Genomic DNA, 20,633 nt, shown 5'->3' on the forward strand with positions numbered 1-20,633 from the left:
AAAGGACTTCTTACATCCTCACCTGCCACTTCCTTTCTTTGCTCCCACATCCCAAAGAAACATATCTACACTCTGCAGTTTTCTGAACAGCAGGGGCCTCATCTCCCGCTTTTAAAACCCTGATAGGTTGACTAAACATAGTTAAGAAATACTCCAACTCCTGACACTCAGCACCTAGCCTTGCACAACACCAAGCCCAGAAGCTACCTCCTCTGAGAAATTCCCCCACCTCCAGACGAAATTAAATCCCCTAGTCACCCAAAGCATTTTGGGTATAGATTTGTCCCAGCACCAACCTTGTAATTAACTAATTATGTCTCCCCAGGTAGACTGGATTGAAGGCAAGAGCAGCACTTTGTGGCCAAAGGTTCAGCTCTAGCACTAAGCCCAGTGCCTGGCATATGTTAGGTGCTCAAGAAATGCTACACTTTAACCAGATTCTCTCCTCGCAGAGTACCATCTCTTGCTGGATGCCCTACTTCAAAATCTGAACATAAGGCTGCTCGCAGTAGAGCAGGCTAACACGATGGACTGCTGATTACAACATCAGAAAACCTAGTCATCAGCTTCTCCCATTGGATAGGTTCCCAGAACCCAAACTCAACTGAGCAGGATTATGTACCATCAGAATCAGTGGGAATTCCCAGCACACTACAGAGGGTACCTTCTCCTTCAACAGGATTGTTGGAAAGCTCGCAGGGTGAGCCTTCTATTGGGGGAATCTTCACTCGGTAACTGAAGTGGAAATACTCAAAGAATAAATGCCTTGATTTGGCTGAAAAGGGTACAAAACATAAAGGTCAGGCAAAAGCAAGCTAGCTCTTGATTCCTGAAAAACAGCGGCTTCTGAAAAAGAATGAACAGGAAGCAGGGGTGGGTGCTGGTCATCTTTGTTTCAATAAATAAAATCTTTTTTTCTACCCCACAGCCCACGAGAAAAGCCTAATACACCAGGCCAGATGAGATGCTCAGCAACCTTTCCTCCTGACAACTACACTAAACTGCATTTCTAAAAACAAAACAGTGCCTTAGGAACCACAGCCCCACTGAAGTTCTAGTCAGTAATACTTTAATTAAAAAAAAAAAAAAATCAACATGCCTGAGCCCAACATTTACAATGGATGGCCAATAGAGAACTTGCAAACTTTCTGAAGGCAGGTACCACTACCTTTGCAAAGAACACAACTTGGGGAAAGCAAACTCAAAATATAAAGAACTCCACAAAGGAGGGCTTTAGCTTTAGAGCCCTATTTCCTACCATAAACATCTTACCAGGGAAGGGGAGAAAAAAAAAAATCAACAGTTGCCAAAGAGTATCTTTCATTCTGGAAGCAGAAAAGGAAACAAACGAAGCAGTAAGAGGGAATAACACCCCAAATAAAGTTCTCCTTGGGAAAAAACAGTAACAATTCAGGCTCCCAACCTTCCCCCTGGTGAGGTCTGTGATTTACGTGGCTTTGCTCCGCAGAAAGCTTTTTCTGGGCAGCTCAAGGAAGGAGCCGAGGGAGGGAGAGAAAGAGACATAGGCACAGAAAGGAGAGGAGAGAGAAAAAGAAAATGGCGCAGAGACTAAGTCCCGACTGTCGACAAGGCGACTTTCCCGGGAGGAATCCGGGCCCGGAAAGGCTGCCAGAGGCCCGGCGGCGGGCGACGCGGGGTCTCCGTTGCCCCCTCTTGGGAGGGCCGCGATCTGGGGGCGCTGGGGTCCCCGGAAAGGGGGTCCAGAGGCGGCCCGATGGGAACAATGGGGCCGGTGAGCGAGGAGCCGGGACTTAGTCTCTGGGACGCCATGTCTGTCCTCTGCCCGGCTCGGGCCGGGCGCGGGGCCGGCGGCCGGGGGGCCCGGGGTCGGGGAGGGGGCACACTCACCATTCAGTCGGAAATCCGCCTCGATCTGGGGAGAGAAAACGAGGGACTATGAAACAACAGGCACATTCACCCCGCGGGCGGCGGGCGAGCGCGCGCTGCCGGGGGCCGGGCCCACCCTGTGCCCCCCGGGATGAGGGGGCCCCGGGAACGGCCTAAAGGGCCAGCCAACCCCCCTAAACTGTAACTTGGCGCCTTCCGCCCGGGGCCCGGGGAGCCGATCTCCTCTGGCCGGCCACCCCTGGCGGGGGGCTCCGGCCTGTCAAAGCGGCGGCCGGGCCAAGGCCGGGGCCTGCGCCGGGGGTCGTGGAGGGTCGGGGCGGGGCCGGGGGCCCGGGCGGGCCGGGCAGTACCTGGGAATCGTTGTGGAGATGGTCCCCACTCATGTCGGCCGGAGAGGCGAGCGCGGCGGAAGGCGAGGGGCGCCGAGGAGTCGCAGACGGTCGCGGCCGGCCTGTTCGGGCGGACGGGGCTCCCGGAGGCTCCCGGAGACGCGGGTAAACGGCGGCGGGGCGGGCCTGAGACTCCCGGAACGGCTGAGGCGGCGAAAGCGGCGGGCGGCGAGGGGCGCCGAGGAGACGCAGACGGTCGCGGCCGGCCTGTTCGGGTGGACTGGGGCTCCGGGAGGCTCCCGGAGACGCGGGTAAACGGCGGCGGGGAGGGCCTGAGACTCCCGGAACGGCTGAGGCGGCGACAGCGGCGGCGAGGCTGACTGCTGCCGGGCTGGCGGCGACAGCAGACCCCAGCAGTTGTGTAACAGCCTAAGTTCGCATTTCGGCTCACTGCGCCTGCGCGGCCGCTTTTAAATGCGACGTCCGTGACGTCAGAGACTCCGGAAGGAGGACGAGGGTTGCGGGACCCGCCCCCTCGCGCTTCCACAGGCGGACCCGGCTTTGCATCGCAAGCCCCGCCCCTAGCCCTCGCGCGCCGATGTGATTTGCATAAGGAGCTGACTCCGCCCAAGGCCGCCCACCCTGTGAAATCTCTTCCTCTCCCAGCGCCTTTTCTCGGATCCCAGGTCCCTCCCCTAGGCAGTGCGCAGGCGCAGCCCGGACACCGCCTCCAGACCGGGGCCGGCAGCTCGGCCACGTGGTGGGCCTTTAAAGGCCGCCGCGGGACAGCGGCAGGGCCCGGTCCGTGATTTCCCGGGAGCTGCAAATACCTTGGCAGCAGGGGCCCCGAGCTCTCACCAGCTATTCTTCTCTCACTAACCGGACCCCGACGCTGCTTGGCGGGAGGAGCTTCCATCCCAGCCTTTGTCCAGGCCCACTTCTTAAAATTTAATTTTTCAACCCGCCAAAGGTCTGGTTTAGCTCCAGTTTTCAGCCGGGTACATGTAGCCCTGGGTCACAAGAGGCCTGATTTCATTCGTTCATTCTTCAGACATCCCTGAGCCAGGAATTGTGCTAAGGAAAGGAGTTGGGTAGGGGCCAAAGGGAATCAGATCGCGGGGTAAACACGACCTGGCTCTGTACCCGGCTGTGTCCATAACGCGCTATGGGGCGTAGCGGGGAGGAATTGGAGAAAGAACTGCCGTTTATGGAGCATCTACTGTGTACTCCGCTCTGAATTCACACAATAGCTCCGTGAGGTACCTATTTTACTAAAGTTAAACTGTGTCAGAGATACGTAACCTACTAACCTACCTGACATCTTCATTTGGATACCTCACAAGCTTCTCCAAGGCTGAACTCACCATCTTCCTCCGCCACCCAGCTAGAAAAGCTCCACCCTGGACATCTTCCTCTCCGTTTCTTAGAAGTCCAGCTGATTGCATCTCTTCAATCCTCTCTCCCCCGCCCACACACCTGTGAAGTCTGCATTATCTCCTGCTTGAATTCTTACAATACATTCCTAACAGGGATCCCTACTTCCTTTCTGGCTCTCTCACAAGCTGCTCTGCAACAGTAGACAAAGTGCTCTTTCAACACCAGATCTAACCATTATCCCCTTTCCGCAAACGTCCCCTCATCTTAGTACGAAGTTCAAAATTCTTAAAACAGCTGCCAAGATCCTGAATAACCTGCTTAATTCAAGTGTGACCTTTGTGAATTTTTTTTCCATATCTATTACCACTTCTGCTATTATTACTTAATATTTTAATTGATCCCCCCTTCTTTCTTTAGCTTCATCCTAAGCAATAATAGCTATGAAATAATAATGTCTATGAAATCATTTACAAATAGAATACAAAAAGTGTTCCATGGGCCACTGAAATCACCTCTATCACATCTAGTGGTAAACACTTTAATTCTTAATTCATTAAGAAAAATTAATTCTTGTGAATGCTTCAAAGCTCAATCTTAGCACCATTTTCTCCCTTCCACACTCCCTGACTCCTCCTTCCCCACCCAGATCAAGTGCCCCTCATAGTGTCCTTTTCCTTTGTAACACTTATCACAGTTATTAAATTACTAAGGGGGGTAACTAGTGATTTTATGTCTCTCTCCCCTATTGAATGCCAGGTCTATGAGGGCTAGGACCTTGTCTATCTTGCTTAGCACTTGATCGCCAGCATCCAGCCACAGAGCCTACAAAAGAGATGTGCAATCAATGAGGGAATGAAAGCAGGGTAATACAGTGGTTAGGACCACACATGCGGAAGTCAAACCAATCTAGTTTTGAATTCTACTCTGCTGTTTACTAGCTCTGTGACCTCAGGCAAATTGCTTAAATTCTCTGAGCCCCAGTTTCCTCAACTGGATAATGGTGATAATGGTGCAATTTTAAGAGATTTTTGTTTTTTAAATTTGACTGAGAACACACAGCTAGTAAGTGCTGAGTTTTGGATTCAAACTCAGGTCTGCTTGACTCCAAAGTTATTCTCTTTCTCTGAAACAAGTTGCCAGAACCAGTTTCACCTTGCTTTTGGTGTCTTTCATCATAGTCTTTCCATCTCAGAATCAGCCCCAGGCCACCAGGTGAAGCATATAACTCCTACCTGTTTGCTGCAGTAAGGCCAAAGTAAGTTGAGGACTGCCTTAAGGCATAACAGTGTCTCCTACCACTACTCCACTGCCACCCTCCCAAGCCAGGGAGACTCTGCATTCATTCTCAAGGAAGATCTGGGTAGGCATGAAAACAGAACACACACGCCAAAATGGCACCCCAAGCATGGTCCCCGTGCACAAACATGCAGGTATCTGGGCGTCTTGTCACAGGCTGAACTTCTCTGCCAGCATATGTGGCTGGCAGTGCTCCGAGGTTGGCTGGCTTACCCAAGGCCACGTGACCCCTCTCTGATTCCTGATACTTCAATCTGGTATCCCCACGATATGGGCCACCTACCCTTAGTACTTGAGAAGATTATAGGTAATGCCTGTACAGACATTTTCATCTTAATCATTATGTATATATTTCCATGTGTATGAGAAAAAAGATTTAACCATCATATCAAATCCATGATTTTAAGGATATCACTGTTTAGGATGGGGCTTTTAAAAAAAGTTGGTTGATTGATTTAAATAAAAATATCACGGAATGGCACAGAGGGAACATATAAGACAAACTCCGGGAAGGTCAGAGACATAAATGAGGCTTGGGAAACACTGCTTTAAATCAAGACCACTCACTCATGGACCATCCCAGCCCCCATAAAAATCACTAGAAGAGGACAGGCCTGTTTCCAATGTACACACTGTGAAAGGTGGATGATTTATCAATATTCCACTAAAAGAAGGACTTCATACACAAACACATACATTGTTATGATTTAAACAGGTCTTTTCCCACAGGACTTCCCAGAGTTGTCCATATGCTGATACACATGGTGTGTAGCATCTCCAAAATGTATATAAGCCCAGAAATCCTTTTTTTTTTTTCCCCAGACTACTTCTTAAGACTGGGCTTGTTGGAATGACCAGCCCTCAGGCCACCTGCTCTAGATGGTCACTCAAGATTCAGTCCATACTCATTTGCTTCTGACTCTCTTGGGATTGTTCTTTTTAGCCCAACTCTTGGCTCCCAGAACTGAACACATATAAGGCTGTCTGAACAACTTCTGCTTTTCAGGGAAACTGTCCTTCTGCACAGTGTACACAAATATACAACTATGCTGTTGTCCCTCTGGCTACAGTTGTGTGACCCAAGCTGAGCCACTCAGATCAACTTCCTTGAGACTCTGGAACTAGGAAGGAGAAAGTGGTTCAGTGTCTCTTCTGGCAGATGGATGAGTAGTATGTAAACCAGGGAGCTGCCCTGCTGGTATTTTCTGCCACAAGGGCCAGAAAAAGCTGGGAGGAAAGGAGGAGAGAAGGAAGAGAGTAGAAGACCCTGATGGAGTTCAGGGCCCTGGTTTCTACTATGTCCTGAGGCCTTATTTCACCCCTGTTCTTGTACCTTTAAATAAATCCCCATTTTTGCTTAACAGATCTCTGATGGGTCACTTAAGACCAAGAGCTCTAAGTTATACTAAGTCCTAATCTACACTTGATTCCTGGGCACTCTCAAGGCCTCTGTTTTCTCTTTGGTCCTGGACCTGGGCCCCTCATGTTATGGCACCTGGATGCCCCCTGGCATTTTGAACTTAGATGCTTGCACAGTCTCGACTTTGGCAATTCTTGGGCAGCAGTGTCTTCTGGTAGTTCTCCCTTCCTGTGGGTGCCTTGCCTAAGGACCGCTGCCCTTTTAAGACTTAGATGATGCTTAGAAAGGAACCTGCTTGACACCCCAGAAAGGAGACTCAGGCTGGCGATCCCAGTAACAACCAGAAACCCTGGAGTTGTGGAATGAGAGGATAGGCCATAAGGATGTAGGAGCCTGGCCGTCTGGGGAGTCCACTTTCACATTCCTTCTTTGTCTTCCTGCCAGAAGACATCCTTTCTGTGATGAGGACATTTATTCATTCAACCGGTATTCCCTGAGAAATGAGGGTGCGGGGGCTATGTGGTAGATAGGTACTATGCTAAGCCCTGGGGATACAGGTATTAATAAGACCTAATGCTCATGTTGGAGAAGTTCCTAGTCTGATAACAAGACAAACATATTCCCCAACTGTTACCATAGGGAACAAAGAATAACATGGAAGCAGTGGTTACTATGGGAATGCTGGGGTGGGAGAGGCACATCCAACTCACCAGTGATGGCAGCGGGGGCAATATTAGGAAAGGCTTCTGGTTGGATGCCATTCTCTAAAGATGAGGAGGGGCTGGTCTGTGGAAGAGAAGGGAAGGTACTGCAGGAAGAAGAGCAACCTGTGCCAAGGCAGGGAGTCATGGGCAGGAACAGCTTTGGTCAGGATGGAGCAGAGGGTCCATGTGAAGATAAACCAGAGAAGGAGGTTGGGCAAGTGGAGAGGCCTCCCCCAGTGACGGTGGAGCTACTGCAAGGTGAACTATGACGGGGTTTTGAGGAGGTGAGAGAACAACCATGGGCAGCAGGGTGGGGACAGTTTGGCAGAGCTGAAGCTGGAGACAGGCAGATTAGCCAGGAGGCCCGTGAAGACCATTGCAAGTGTTTCAGAATCATCATTAACTATGGGGGGGTGGGGGATCATTTGGAATAACTGTGAAGATGCAGACCATGAAGGGGACAGTAGGATACTGACCTGTGTCCAGGTACAGCCCAAGGAGAACTTAGGATAGCAGCTGTCCCTGAATCTCCCTCTCACAGGGTATACTGCTGGGACATCCTGCTGCTACTCAGGTCCAGCTGCCTCCACATGGAGAACCAGTGGGCTGGGGGAGGCAAAGAGGCAGAAACTGGGGCTCCAGGAAATCCTGGACAAGTCTGGGAGTGAGTGAAACCCCAAGCTGACTCAGCATGACCCTCCCAAGAAAATGGCACAGAGATGGCAGCCTCGCTCAATAACCAGCAGGTGACAGCTTCACCAAGATCAGGTTTTAAAGAGATCTACCTCCCCACGCCCCCAGCAAGCCCTTCGAGTCCTCCGTCCCATCCCTTCCACATCCAGCATCTTCTATCCCTCCTGCATGGCAGCTTCTCCACTTGCTCCCTCCTCCCAGTTTTCCCTCTTGACCTTGTTAAAAATAATCTCTCACATTAATTGATTACTTACCATGTGCTCTGCCCTGGACTAAGTGCTTCCCATACATTATCTCACTTAATCCTCACAATAACCTTTATGAAGCAGGTACTACTAGTTCCATCATTTTTGCAGACCAGGAACCTGAGGCTTAGGAAGATTGAGTAAGTTTAACTTAGTCACACAGCTACGGAATGGTGGGGCTATGATTTGAACCCAAGCAGTCTGACTATGGAGCCCAGTCTCTGAATCCCTGTACTGCCTTCCAAGGTCCTTAGGTCACTGTTTCGCTTGGCATGTTTGAAATATTTGGAAAGGATAGTCCATGCTTGCTGCCTTTTCTGTTTTATAATCCAACCCCTTAAACACTGTTGATCTGACTTCCATTCTAATCAGAGACTTCCTAGTTTGCAAATAGATTAGCCTTATTCTCCTCCACCTTCTTGCAGCACTCAGTGATGCTGGGCACATTCTTGGGTCATTTCCGTTTGGCTCCAATGACCATGAATTCTCTTGGTTTTCCTCCTATCTCTGCAAATGCCATATTTCTGCCTCCTCTTCTCCCATGACAATGTAAGCATTCCCAAACTTCTGTCTTCAACCTTCTTTTCTCTCTATCCACTCTCCTCCTGGAAGCTTTACTGACTCTATGCTGACTCCTATAGATAGCTTTTCAAATGGGTATCCCTAGACTTGACTTCTTTTTGGAGCTACAGAAATATCTGTAGCTGCCTACTGCATGTGTCCCCCTGATGGTCTCCAACAGTCCTCTGCTCCTGAGTTCAACTTTTCCCCTGGGTTTACCTTTCCCTTCTATGGTCCCTGCTTGGTGAATAGCTCTACCCATCCCCCTCCCAGTCATGCAGGCTCAAATCCTTGGAGCCTCTTGAATTGATCCTGTCCTCCCCATCCCATTAGTGGCTATTGTCTCTGTGGAGTCTGCCAAGACCTACTTCTGTAATTATCTGTCCCTCTTTCCCCCGGGTTCTCATGGCATCTGCCCCTTCCCTGGTTTTCCTGCATCACACACACACACACACACACACACACACACACACACACACATAAATGCACAACAACTGTGAGCCAGGTACCATGGCTGGTGCTAAGGATTCAGCCACAAATCAGGCAGACAAAGTTCTTGCTCTTAAGGAGCTCAGGCCTGGTACATGGGACAGACAAGAGAATAAGTCATTGCCACTTACTCTGATAAATGCTTTGGGGATAATGTGCAGTATGTTTGCTATAGGAGCCCTTTAATGTTGCTGTCATGCCAGAATTGAGGAGTCCAGGCAAAGGCTTCCCGGTGGAAATAACATTCAAACTTGAGGCCTGCCCTGAGGTGGGGACAGAAGCTAGCCAGTGAAAGTTAGGGAAGATAGAGAACACAAGTGAGGGACATGATCACTAGAGGCCCAGGGAACAAATGGAATAAAGACTTGGAAATTGGGCGGGGCAGGGTTTGTTTGGAGAACTACTGGTAATTCAGTGTGGCTGAGGGGTAGACTGGGAGGAGGGGTAGTGAGAGATGAGGCTGAAGGGGTAAGCAAGGCCCAACTCATGCAGGGTGTTTTGTGTTGGTTAAGAAGTTTGCAATTTATCCTGAGAGCAATGGGGAGCCACTGATGAGTTGTAAGCGACGGAGGAACATAATCATATGCATTTTAGTAAATACTACCGACAGTATAGAAAATGGCTTTGAAATAGTCAAGACTGGAGACTTGTTAGGCCACAGTTAAGAAGGCTGATGTCAACATCTAGGCAAAAATGATGTTGATGATGGCCCCAATCAGCAGAAGAGCCATGAGGATGGAGAGGAGTATATCTGCATTTGAGGGATACTCATGACAGAGGGTTGATGTATCAGGGATTGATTATATATGTCAGAGAAAGAGAGAGGGGAGGATTCGAGGATATGGATGGGCGTGCCATTCACAAAGGCAGGGAACACTGGGGGGTGACCTGGTTTGAGGGAAAGATGATGAACTCAGCTCTGTACATTCGAGTTTGAAGTGCCTGTGGGGTAGCCTGGTCAAGATGTCCAGTAGGCAGTTGGATACATGGGTTTGGAGCTCAGGAGAGGAACTGGAAGTGGTACCTGAAGTGATTAGTCTAGATGAGGTCATTTAAGAGGGCCTGGAAGGAAAGTCTTATTTTTGGGATGGGCCTGAGTGATGAAGTGAAGGATAACAAGTTTAGACAAGTTGTTGAAGAGGTTTAGCTATATACAGGAGGTGGAACACAGTGCAGTAACCAGAGTAACCTGGGGTTAAGAGAGTTTTTGTTTGTTTGTTTGTCTGTTTTTTGATGGACAACACACACTTGTCCAGAAGAGGGCCTTTTGGTTCATTCTATTCCTTGGACAAAGTGATGGCACAATCGAGTTGATATCCCAGGAATTCTGGGTCAGATAAAGAGGCAGGTCCCTTTGGAGGAGATACCCCTTTTTTGCTTCTCAGAGGCCACAGGCTGCTTACACCTTCCCTCCAGGGTTCTGGACCCTTTCCCACCAGAACTCGCTTAAGGATTGACTCAGAGAACTTGTTTTTGAGGATGGCTTATCCAGGCCCCCGAGAATATTCTTCTCCCAAAGGGTAGAGTGCAGCCCTGCAGGATCTATCTCTCCCTTTCCAGGACTCACCTGCAGGTGTCAGGGAAGGGGTTCGGCAGAATAGACACCCAGAACCTGGGGGATGGATGTTCCTCCTTGGATTCTGCCATGTGGTTAATTTCCGCTAACATTTCTTGATGCTTGTTTGGCGCCAGGTCCTTGTAGTAGTCGTGTGATGAATTAGACAGGGGCGGAGCCCACAGTCCAGGAGAGGAGCTAGACAAGTGAACCATCAGTTACAAGACGGTGGTCTAGGAACCTCATGAGAGAGCCCTCAGGGCTGGGAAGCCAGGCAGACTCTTCCTTGGAAGCCCAGCCTGAAGCGTTTGATGGCAGAAAGCTAAAGACTCCAAATCTTCCTACAGACCCAGAGCTTGGCTCTCCTGTTATTTGGGGGAAAATGGCCACACTGTGTATTTTAAATTGACTTTTTGTTCCTCTGCAGACTTTCCTGCTTCTTGTTGTGCATGTGTATTCAGAACTGGGAGACAGAACATTGGGGAAATATTTGCACAAAGCCTTACAGAATATCCAAGTTGAGCCTTGGAACCCCCAAATGAAAAGTAGGTGAGGCCATCATTGCTGGATGTTGGAGAATCCCTAGGCTCAGTCCTCAGAACTTCCCTCTTCGTATCTCATCCACTCTTGTGGCTTTAAATACCAGTTACGTACTGAGAAGTCCTAAGTTCATATCTGTAATCAGGACTTTGCCCACCCCCAGCCCTGCCCAAGCCTCAGACTTGTATATCCGGCTACCTACCCTATAGCCCTATCTGGATTTCCAATGGGCTTCTCTTTATTTTTTCTTTCCCTGTGGCTTGTGGGATCTTAATTCCCCGACCAGTGATGGAACCTGCACCCTTGGCAGTGAAAGCGCCGAGTTCTAACCACTGGACCACCAGGGAATTCCCTCCAATGGGCTTCTCAAACACAACACCTCAAACCAAACTTCCATCTTTCCTCCCAAACCTACCCCTCCCTTGGTTTTTCCCATCACAGTCAAAGGCTCAGCCAAGCCTCAGAGTCCTTGGATCTTTCTCTTGCTTACCTACCCCCCATATCCAATCTGTCTGCAAATCCTGTGGACACCACCTTAAATATCCAGAGGCTAAACATTTCTCCCTATTACCTCTGCTTCCACTTTAGCCCAAGCCTCCATCATCTCCACCTGGTTTAGTGCAGGAGCCTCCTAACTGGTATCCCTGCTTCCGTGTTTGTCTTCCCATAGGACATCCTCAGAACAAGTGATCTTTTAAAACAGTGGTCCTTTGAAAATGTGAGATCCTGTCACTCCTCTGCTCAGACCTCTCCAGTGGCTCCCATCTCACTCAGGATAAAAGTCAAAGTCCTTACAATGGCCCCCAAGGCCTTCCCCTGCCTGCCCCCCTCCCTGGTCCCTCCACCTCATCTGTGAGAGCTCCCCACCTCCATCACCCCTCCCTAGCCTCACTGGCCTCCCTACCACTCACCCTCCGCCCTTTGCACCCTTACATTTGTAGATCTTTCTGCTTGGAACATCCTTCCCCCAAATATCTCCATGGCCTACTTTCTCATTTCTTTCAGATACTTACAATATCTCCTTTGCAGTGAGAATTTTCCTGACTACTCTATTTCTCTGTTTAGTTTAATGCCAAATTTCTAGTATCTACAGCAGTGCCCGGCACTCATGGGGTGCTCAATTAATATTTGTTGAATAAATTAATTAGTCACGGCAGTAGAGGCGTCACAGTTGTGCTTTCGTGCAAGGGGCGGGGACGCTCCAAATAGCCTAGGGAATAGTAAGGTATAAGGCTTCAATGCAAACAGTTGTATTATATCACATTGCTGATGTCATCTTTCTGCCATGCTGTGTTATCAATAGCTAAAAAATAATATTAAGTAAAAACTACCACAGAAAACAAAAAAACAAAACAAACAAACAAACAGAAAATTAATTAGTCATGGGCTGCAGTGAGCTCCTACATGTGTCAAGTGAGGACCTGGATTGTGCCAGGAAACTCCCTGTAGTGAGTAACGTGATTCCCATTTTGCAGATACGGAAACTGAAGCTTGGAGAAGTATGAGTGCCTTGCCTCTCTGTTCCCATAGCAACCTGGGCATATCCCCAGCACCTATCATTCTCCACTGTCATTGTCCATTTCACCAACTAGATGTAAGACTTTTGAGCCCAAGGGTCATCTCTTACTCCTTGTTGCATATCAAGCTCCTGGTAGAAAGTTGGGCACATAGTAGATGCTTAAGAAATGTTTGTTTTATGAATGAATGAATGAAATGACCAAATCAGGATACAAACCCACAACTGTCAGACAGCAAAGTCTCTGCTCACCCCACTCTGGGGGCGGGGGGAATCCCTATAACAGCTATGGAGCCAGTAGTTAAGAGTCCCTCCCCTTAGCAGAGTACTCTTCATGAGAGCCAGAGTATTTCAGATGGACAACAGTGTACAGTGGCTGACAGTTTTTTCCCATCACACACCAGGCAAATGGAAAGAATTTCTCCACTCAGTCCCTCCACAGTTGCCCAGACACACAGTCAGGGTTAATCTTCAGACCAATTACATACTGAGAAGGCCTAAGTTCACATCTATAATCAGGATCTTGTCCACCCCCCCCCCCCCCGCCATCTGCATTCTGCCCCACTAATTTCCTGAATCTTCAGCTGCTGGGTTGCACTCCTGCCCATCCATCCCCTCACTCAGCCAACAGCATCTTCGAGCCTTCTCTGGGCCACAGTGAAAACTGAGCTACCCCTCCCCCCAACCCTATCCCCACTTCGAGTTGGCTTGGTTCTCTGAGACTTCATTCCAACAAACTCTCTCTCCTTTGTGTCTTCTTTTTAGATTCTTCTCCACCCCCTAAGCCCGTGTCTTAGGTCATGAAGATGACTCACTCCATCTATGGATGACAGTGGCCCACTTGCCTCATCTGCCTCTCTCTCTCTTGAGCCTTCAGTTCAGTAATTCTTCAGATCAGTAATTCTTAAACTGCTGGGAGGGATCCTAGACCCCTTTGAGAAACTGATATGGGCTATGGGCCGTCTCCCTCCAAAAAACACATATACTCTTTTTTTTTTTTGAAACATTTTGATTTTTAAATTAAAGTATAGTTGATTTACAATGTTGTGCTAATTTCTGCTGTGAAGCAAAGTGACTCAGTTATACACATATATACATTCTTTTTTAATATTCTTTTCTATTACGGTTTATCCCAGGGGATTGGATATAGTTGCCTGTGCTATACAGTAGGACCTTGTTGTTTATCCATTCTAACGTAATCATTCACATATACTCTTAAATACAGCCTTTTGCATAGAAGTTCAAATGCACCCCAATTAAGAACCCCTCCTCTAGAGGGTCTCTCTCTTCTCCTTCTCTCTTCCCCTCTAGATTTCTGGTTGTTGTTGGCTCCCAAGTCAATTCCCTGGTCTGCTTTCAGAATCAGAAGCGTCTCCCTACCACATTATTACCAATGCCCTTAATATTGTGAACAGCAGCCACAAGATTTGCACAATCCTTTTCACGCATCAACTGATTTCATGCTCTCAACAACCCCAAGAGGAAGGAACTATTATTGTCCCATTTCTACAGATGAGAGAACTCCATGGTTATGTGTTTTGCCAACACCACACAGCTCTAAGTCCAGGCTTCCCTTCCTCTGTACCACGTTGTGTTGCCTATTATAAACGGCTGTTTTCTTTGACCTTTTTTATCTCCACTGCCTGAAACCTACCTCTGCCCCCACCTACACCCCATGGTGTGTTGCCTGTTATTCTCAACTGCTGGGTTTTTTTTTGTTTACCTCCCCCCTCTCTATCACCTGAAAGGCACAGTCTTCATCACCTCCCCCACTCCTCTGACGTTCCCTCCTTCTCCCCCTTCCATGTCTTCAACTGACCACAGGTGGCTTCTTTGCAGTTGCTTAAGCACGTGTGAGCCATGCAAGAGTTTCATTTCCCCTTCCACTCTCAGCCCAGCTGTGCCAGCCTCCGTGATCCTTGCTGGCGCTCCAGCCCCTTCTGGCAGAAGGCCTTGGCACTTCTGGGAATGCCATACCTGAAATCCAGGTAAGAGAAAAGAAAGGGATACCCAGCTGAGCACCTACTTTGGGCCAGGCCTCGTGCATGGCCTGGGGGCACAGACTCCAACCTTTAAAGGCTCTAGCTTCCAGGTTCTTCCAGGTTCTTCCAGGTATACTACTGATGGGCACCTGGAGGCTCCAAGGTGATTGGTCTGAATCCATCTGCTGCCTGTCTGTGGAGGGTTGGGGCCCCTCTGCAGCTTGGCTAAACTTTAGCTGCCCCCTGAGCCAGCAGAACTATTGCTCAGAGCCAACATGAGAAACACCTGGCTGTTGGTTAACCTCTTCCTCCTCAGCTCAAATCTCAGACCGGCCTGATAATTTTATTTAGGTTAATCACAATCACACTTTTGCTCTTAGTGTGATAAAGTAGTAGATCATCACAAAAACAGTTTATAAAACTGTTTACCAAAGTGTTACATACATGCAGAAAAGTGCACAGATCAAAAGTATGCAGCTTGATGGATTTTCACCACCTTAACCCATCTGAATAACCTGTACCCAATCAAGAAACAGAATTTTCCAGCACCCTGAAACCCCCCTGCCCTGTGTGCTTTCTTCCTCTCCTTATCCCTAACATAACCACTATCCTGATGACTTCTAACAGCACGTCTTGGTCTTGCCTGGTTTTGTCCCGCAGAAACAATTTTAAGAGAAACAGACCATCCTCTGGTCTACCCCCCTAGACACACATTTTGATTGATTGACTGATTCAATTAGTCATTGAGCAGATGTTGACTGTGTATAAAATGGATCAAAAATCTGAATTAAACCAAAGACCTGTGGCCTCAAAGGGGCTTTGGCTGTAAACTAACCCTCCACTGGGCCTCCAGAATCCCAAAGTGTGTTCTTAATAAAGGGCCCAGAACATGCATGCACATCTGATCACTTCCTCTAAAGTTCAAGATCTTATGTCAGTGCAGTTTTTTACTTTCTTTCTTCTCGATTTTATTTTATTTGTTTAGTTCTGAAGGAGGGAAGTTAGAGACTCTGGGGAGGACCCTGCTCCCCCCCACCCCAGAACTCCAGCCTCGATCACTCCTAGATGGAGAAATCGTCATCTTATAAGGCTGCCTACTGCATTTTCCAGGAAGATCTGGCAAGTGAGCCTTAAGCTGTTAAAAACATACACACTCACAGACACACACACACACACAAAACCCCAAAAGCTTCCTCGCTTGAGCTCAAATATGCTGCGATTTTTGCTTACTGATTCTAGCCCTGCCCTCTGCAACCTCCCAGAATTAGTTAATTAGTCAATTCAGTAATCAGGTTTTGGGTGTTTCCTGAGCTCCAGGCTCAGAGGCACATGAGGTGGGGCTTCCTGAACCCTGAATTCTTCCCATGGGGATCCCAGGATTGACTGACTCAGGGATGTGGCTAAACCAGCATTACTAAAGAACATTCCACTGGACACTAATCCCCAGAAATGCTTTACGAAAATAGAGCTTTGAGCTCAAAGGAGTTGGCCAAATGCTCCAGGCTCTCTGGTCTGCTTCTAGTATCACATCTTACATTCGCACAGTTAAGACTGGGAGATGGGAAGCGTAAAAACTGGGCTTCACTTTGTCAGTGTTTTGAAGACTTATATGACTTAGAATCCCTTTTTCTACAGAATGCCTATGAGAACTTCTCAAAATTAGTGTCCTCAGAACAGGACACAGGCCAAGCAGCTTTAAAGTATCCTCCCAAACTGTACTAGCCCATGGTGATACTGAACACTTGAAAAGTGGCTCTTCCAAATTGAGATGTGAGGGTAAAACACACACCAGATTTCAAAGTCTAAGAAGAAAATCAAAGGTTTTTATATGGCTTATATATTGAAATAATACAATTTTTGAAATATTGGGTTACAATGTACTATTAAAATCAACTTCACCTGTTTCTTTTTGTTTTTTATTTATTTATTTTTATTTTTTAAAAAATATTTTGTGTTTTTAAAGGCCGTTATTTATTTATTTTTAAATTAAAAAATTTTTTTTACAAATTTATTTATTTATTTATTTTTAAATTTTTGGCTGCGTTGGGTCTTCGTTGCTGCGCGCAGGCTTTCTCTAGTTGCAGCGAGCGGGGGCTACTCTTTGTTGCGGTGCACGGGCTTCTCATTGCGGTGGCTTCTCTTGTTGTGGAGCACAGGCTCTAGGCACGCAGGCTCAGTAGTCGTGGCTCGCAGGCTTAGTAGTTGTGGCACGCGGGCTCTAGAGTGCAGGCTCAGTAGTTGTGGCGCACGGGCTTAGTTGCCCTGCGGCATGTGGGATCTTCCCAGACCAGGGCTCAAACCCGTGTCCCCTGCATTGGCAGGCAGATTCTTAACCACTGCACCACCAGGGAAGTCCTCTTTTTGCTTTTTAAAATGTGCCTTTTAGAAAATGCAGAGTTATGCATGAAGCATGCATTATGCTTCCATTGGAGGGTGCTGCTCCAACATTCTGAGATGCTGGGCAGGCTTTGTTGGCTGAAACAGGAACATGGGAGAGGGAGGGGGTGGGTAGCCCAGTGGAGGAAGTACAGGGCACTCTGGGAATTCACTGAAGGGGCAGCTCACAAAGCTTCAAGAGAGGCCGGTCAGGAAGTGGTGACTAAACTGACATGTGAAAGATGAGAAGGAGTTAGGCAGGGGAAGGCAGAGAAAATAGCAGGCGCCCAGGCCTGGAAGTGAAAGACAAACTGTGAGTATTCCAGGATGTCTGACGCTTGGAGGGCAGAGGGTAGGTAGTGACCCAATGTGAGACCAGAGAGGGCAGCCAGGGCCAAGATTTGGGGGGCCTGGTAAGCCCTGGTAAGGGATTTCTGCTGAGAGGAATGAGACACCATTGGAGGGTTTTCAGTTAGATGAAGCTAGGCAGAATTGCATTTTTTTAAAAATTTATTTTATTTATTTACTTATGGCTGTGTTGGGTCTTCATTTCTGTGCGAGGGCTTTCTCTAGTTGTGGCAAGCGGGGGCCACTCTTCATCGCGGTGTGCGGGCCTCTCACCGTCGTGGCCTCTCCCGTAGCGGAGCACAGGCTCCAGACGCGCAGGCTCAGTAGCTGTGGCTCACAGGCCCAGCTGCTCCGCGGCATGTGGGATCCTCCCAGACCAGGGCTCGAACCCATGTCCCCTGCATTGGCAGGCAGACTCTCAACCACTGCGCCACCAGGGAAGCCCAGAATTGCATTTTTAAAAGATGACCCTGATATTTGCATGGGGCATAGATGGATGTAGGGATAAGGTAGAGGGAGAATATCTATCCAGGAGCTGTTGGAGTCATCGAGAAGTTTGGACTACTCCGTGAACCCTGAAATTAAGGAAATCCAGTGTCTGGCAAAAGAGTCACAGATGGGACCGCTGGTCAGGGTTACTACTTGGAGATGGGACAAGGGAGAGGATGGAGCCAAGGTTGATATCCCGTTTTGTTTTTAATTTTTAAATTTTATTTATTTTTACATTTTTTGGCCATGCCACGCGGCATGTGGAATCTAAGTTCCCCGACCAGGGATTGAACTCTTGCCCCCTGAAGTAGAAGTGCCAAGTCTTAACCACTGGACCGCCAGGGAAGTCCCCCGGGTTTTTTGTTTGTTTTTTTTAATAAATTTATGTATTTATTTATATTTTATTTTTGGCTGTGTTGGGTCTTCGTTTCTGTGCGAGGGCTCTCTCTAGTTGCGGCAAGCGGGGGCCGCTCTTCATCGCAGTGCACGGGCCTCTCACCGTCGCGGCCTCTCCCGTAGCGGAGCACAGGCGCCAGACGCGCAGGCTCAGTAGTTGTGGCTCACGGGCTTAGTCGCTCCGCGGCATGTGGTATCTTCCCAGACCAGGGCTCGAACCCGTGTCCCCTGCATTGGCAGGCAGATTCTTAACCACTGCACCAGCAGTGAAGCCCCTCCCCCGAGTTTTGAATAGTGAGGTTGTGATGGGAAAACAGAAGGCTGTGGAGGGAAGATGATGAGTTTAGGATCGTTCAAGTTGAGGGTGAGAAGAATGTGGGGTATACAAATGGGGATGCCCAAGATGACGTGAACAGCCAGCTCTGGTTCTTGAAAGAGATTTAGGGGGTGGAGGTAGAGTCGGCAGGAAACATCTCCCCTGTGGCCCTCAGGTGCCTCATCTGCACAGTGGGGACCTGATCTATTTCCCAGAGAAAGGGAAAATGATTAGATGATGGGACACGTTGAGTGTGCTGGACCCCACATGGGCTCACAGTAGGTGCTTAGGGAGTTCTGGTTCTTTGTTTCAGAAGGTCTATCAGTCCCATTTCCTACATGGTCAAACACACCAAGTTCTTTGCAGATACCACTTCCTCCTCCAGTACCCACAGGACCCATCTCTCTGTTTTCAAAGTCCCCAGTGCAGTGATGGGGAGACGTTCCTGGAAAAAGTTGTGGGGAGGTGGAGTGAAGGCAGCCTCCCCCTGCCTGGGCTATCCTAGAGCAGGATGGGAGAGAGCAGTCGGTGCTGTGCGGTGGAGAAGACGTTGTACCAGCGGACCAGAGCTAGGCTACCTGCCCCAACCCTGCCACCAGAAAACCAAGAAAACTTGCCCTGTTCTAAGCCTCAGTTTTTCCACTGGCTCAAGGAGGGACCTTTCCTGGTTCTGTCCCTGCCTTCTCCTTGCTCCCAGAAAGCCTCTTCCCTTTTCTTGACCCACGGAAGACATCACTTCCTTGAAGACTTGGCTAGCTGTGGGCCTCCTGACGGCTCCTTCCTGGGGTGAAGGGCCAAAATCTTGACAAGATTAAGAGGTTTTGGGACTGGGCCAGGCTGGGTAAACAGGAAAGATGACAAACCAAACTCCCCTCCTCCTGGGGGGTTGTTTATTTCAGTTTTTTTCCCTCAGCTGAGTTTTCTGGATGCGTAGTAACCCTTGACATTTCATCCAGTGCCCAGCCTCTGGACCCATAGCACCTAGTGCCCCTCTCACCCATAGAGCTCATGGAACGGGCTTGCTCCCGTGTCCACTTGGCCAACTGCACTGAACTCCTGGAAAGCAGGAAGAACACAGATATATCTAAACCGAGAGCCTAGCGTGATCCAGGGGAGGAAGTGTCCTCTCCCACAAATGCCTCTCCAGCTCCCTGGGGTAAGCAATGTTCTTGCCATTTTCAGCCATGGAAACTGAGGCTCAGGGAAGCAACCCATGTCACCCAGCATGTTGGCAGTGGGTCTAGAAACGGGGAGGGCTGGAAGGGAGAAGGACACCTCATCAATGAAAAGAATGTTCTTTGGAGGCTGAAGAACCTCGCTTGGTTTAAATTCTGACTCTGCAACTTCCTGCCTGTGGAATTCAGGCAGGTTCCTACGGGGAGGCAATGTCGGGTAGTGGTTAAGAGCACAGACTCTGGAATTGAATGTCAGTTCCGCCATCTGCTAGTTATGTGACTTTGGGCAAGTTCCTTCGCTTCTCTGCACTGCAGTTTCCACAGCTATAAAACATGATAATAATAGCTCTGACCGCATAGACATGTCGTGCAGATTAAACGTGATAATCCATGTGGAACACTTAGCACAATGTCTGTCCCAGGGGCCGGTTCCATCTGTGTCAGCTGTGTATGGAGGCAGACCTCATTGACTCTGGCCCCACCTGTTCCCCAGCCTGTCACCCGTCCCCCTGGTGGCTCACTCAGCCCTTGGTGTGTGGTAGGTGCTCGCTGGCTTGCTGACTACAGGAGTGGTTGGGAATTGACACAGTGTTTCTGAAAACAGGCTTCTGACAATGTGTGGGAGGAGGATTCTGAAGGACAACTTTCGGGAATTTCCCAACCACCCTGAAAGGGGTTGCTTTTTGCACGCTAGTATGAACTTGAAAATATTTCCAGACGGCTTTTTCCTCTCTTATTGCAGAAGCAACTTATATGTTCATTGTGAACTGTTCAAACATTACATACAGATATAAAGCCGAGGGCCAAAGTCCTGAGTAATCCTGCTTTGAAAGAAGTGCTCACTGTTTTTCTGAGGCACCCACTGTTTATCTGAGACATGCCCTTCCAGATTTTTCCTGTGCCTAGTGTTTGAACGCCACTGTTCGTCCCTCTCCGTGGTAGATGCTGCAGGGTCCCCTCAGAAATCCAGATGACTGTCTGTACCTTAAGGGTGGGCATTGTTGGGATGGGGTGCAG

At 48.7% G+C, this 20,633-nt stretch overlaps 1 protein-coding gene and 1 long non-coding RNA gene across 3 annotated transcripts in view; one reads left to right on the forward strand and one right to left on the reverse strand.

Annotated features, from left to right (window-relative positions):
• Positions 1-2,626, reverse strand: part of TOP1 (DNA topoisomerase I) — an 86,623-nt gene extending 83,997 nt beyond the window's left edge. Inside the window, exons 1-2 of the mRNA XM_082430177.1 lie at positions 2,220-2,626; positions 1,870-1,894 (exon numbers count right to left, since the gene is read on the reverse strand). Coding sequence (XP_082286303.1) covers positions 1,870-1,894; positions 2,220-2,252 — 58 coding nt within the window. The 5' untranslated portion in view covers positions 2,253-2,626. The remainder of the gene's footprint in view (positions 1-1,869; positions 1,895-2,219) is intronic.
• A 302-nt stretch (positions 2,627-2,928) lies between these two features.
• The window catches only part of LOC309645377, a 74,731-nt gene continuing 57,026 nt past the window's right edge, over positions 2,929-20,633 (forward strand). For both annotated transcript variants that reach the window (XR_014254836.1, XR_014254837.1), the window contains exon 1: positions 2,929-19,597. This is a non-coding gene — a long non-coding RNA (uncharacterized lncRNA). The remainder of the gene's footprint in view (positions 19,598-20,633) is intronic.

Source organism: Balaenoptera physalus, assembly GCF_965194825.1.
Source record: "Balaenoptera physalus genome assembly, chromosome: 16".
Lineage (NCBI taxonomy): Eukaryota > Metazoa > Chordata > Mammalia > Artiodactyla > Balaenopteridae > Balaenoptera > Balaenoptera physalus.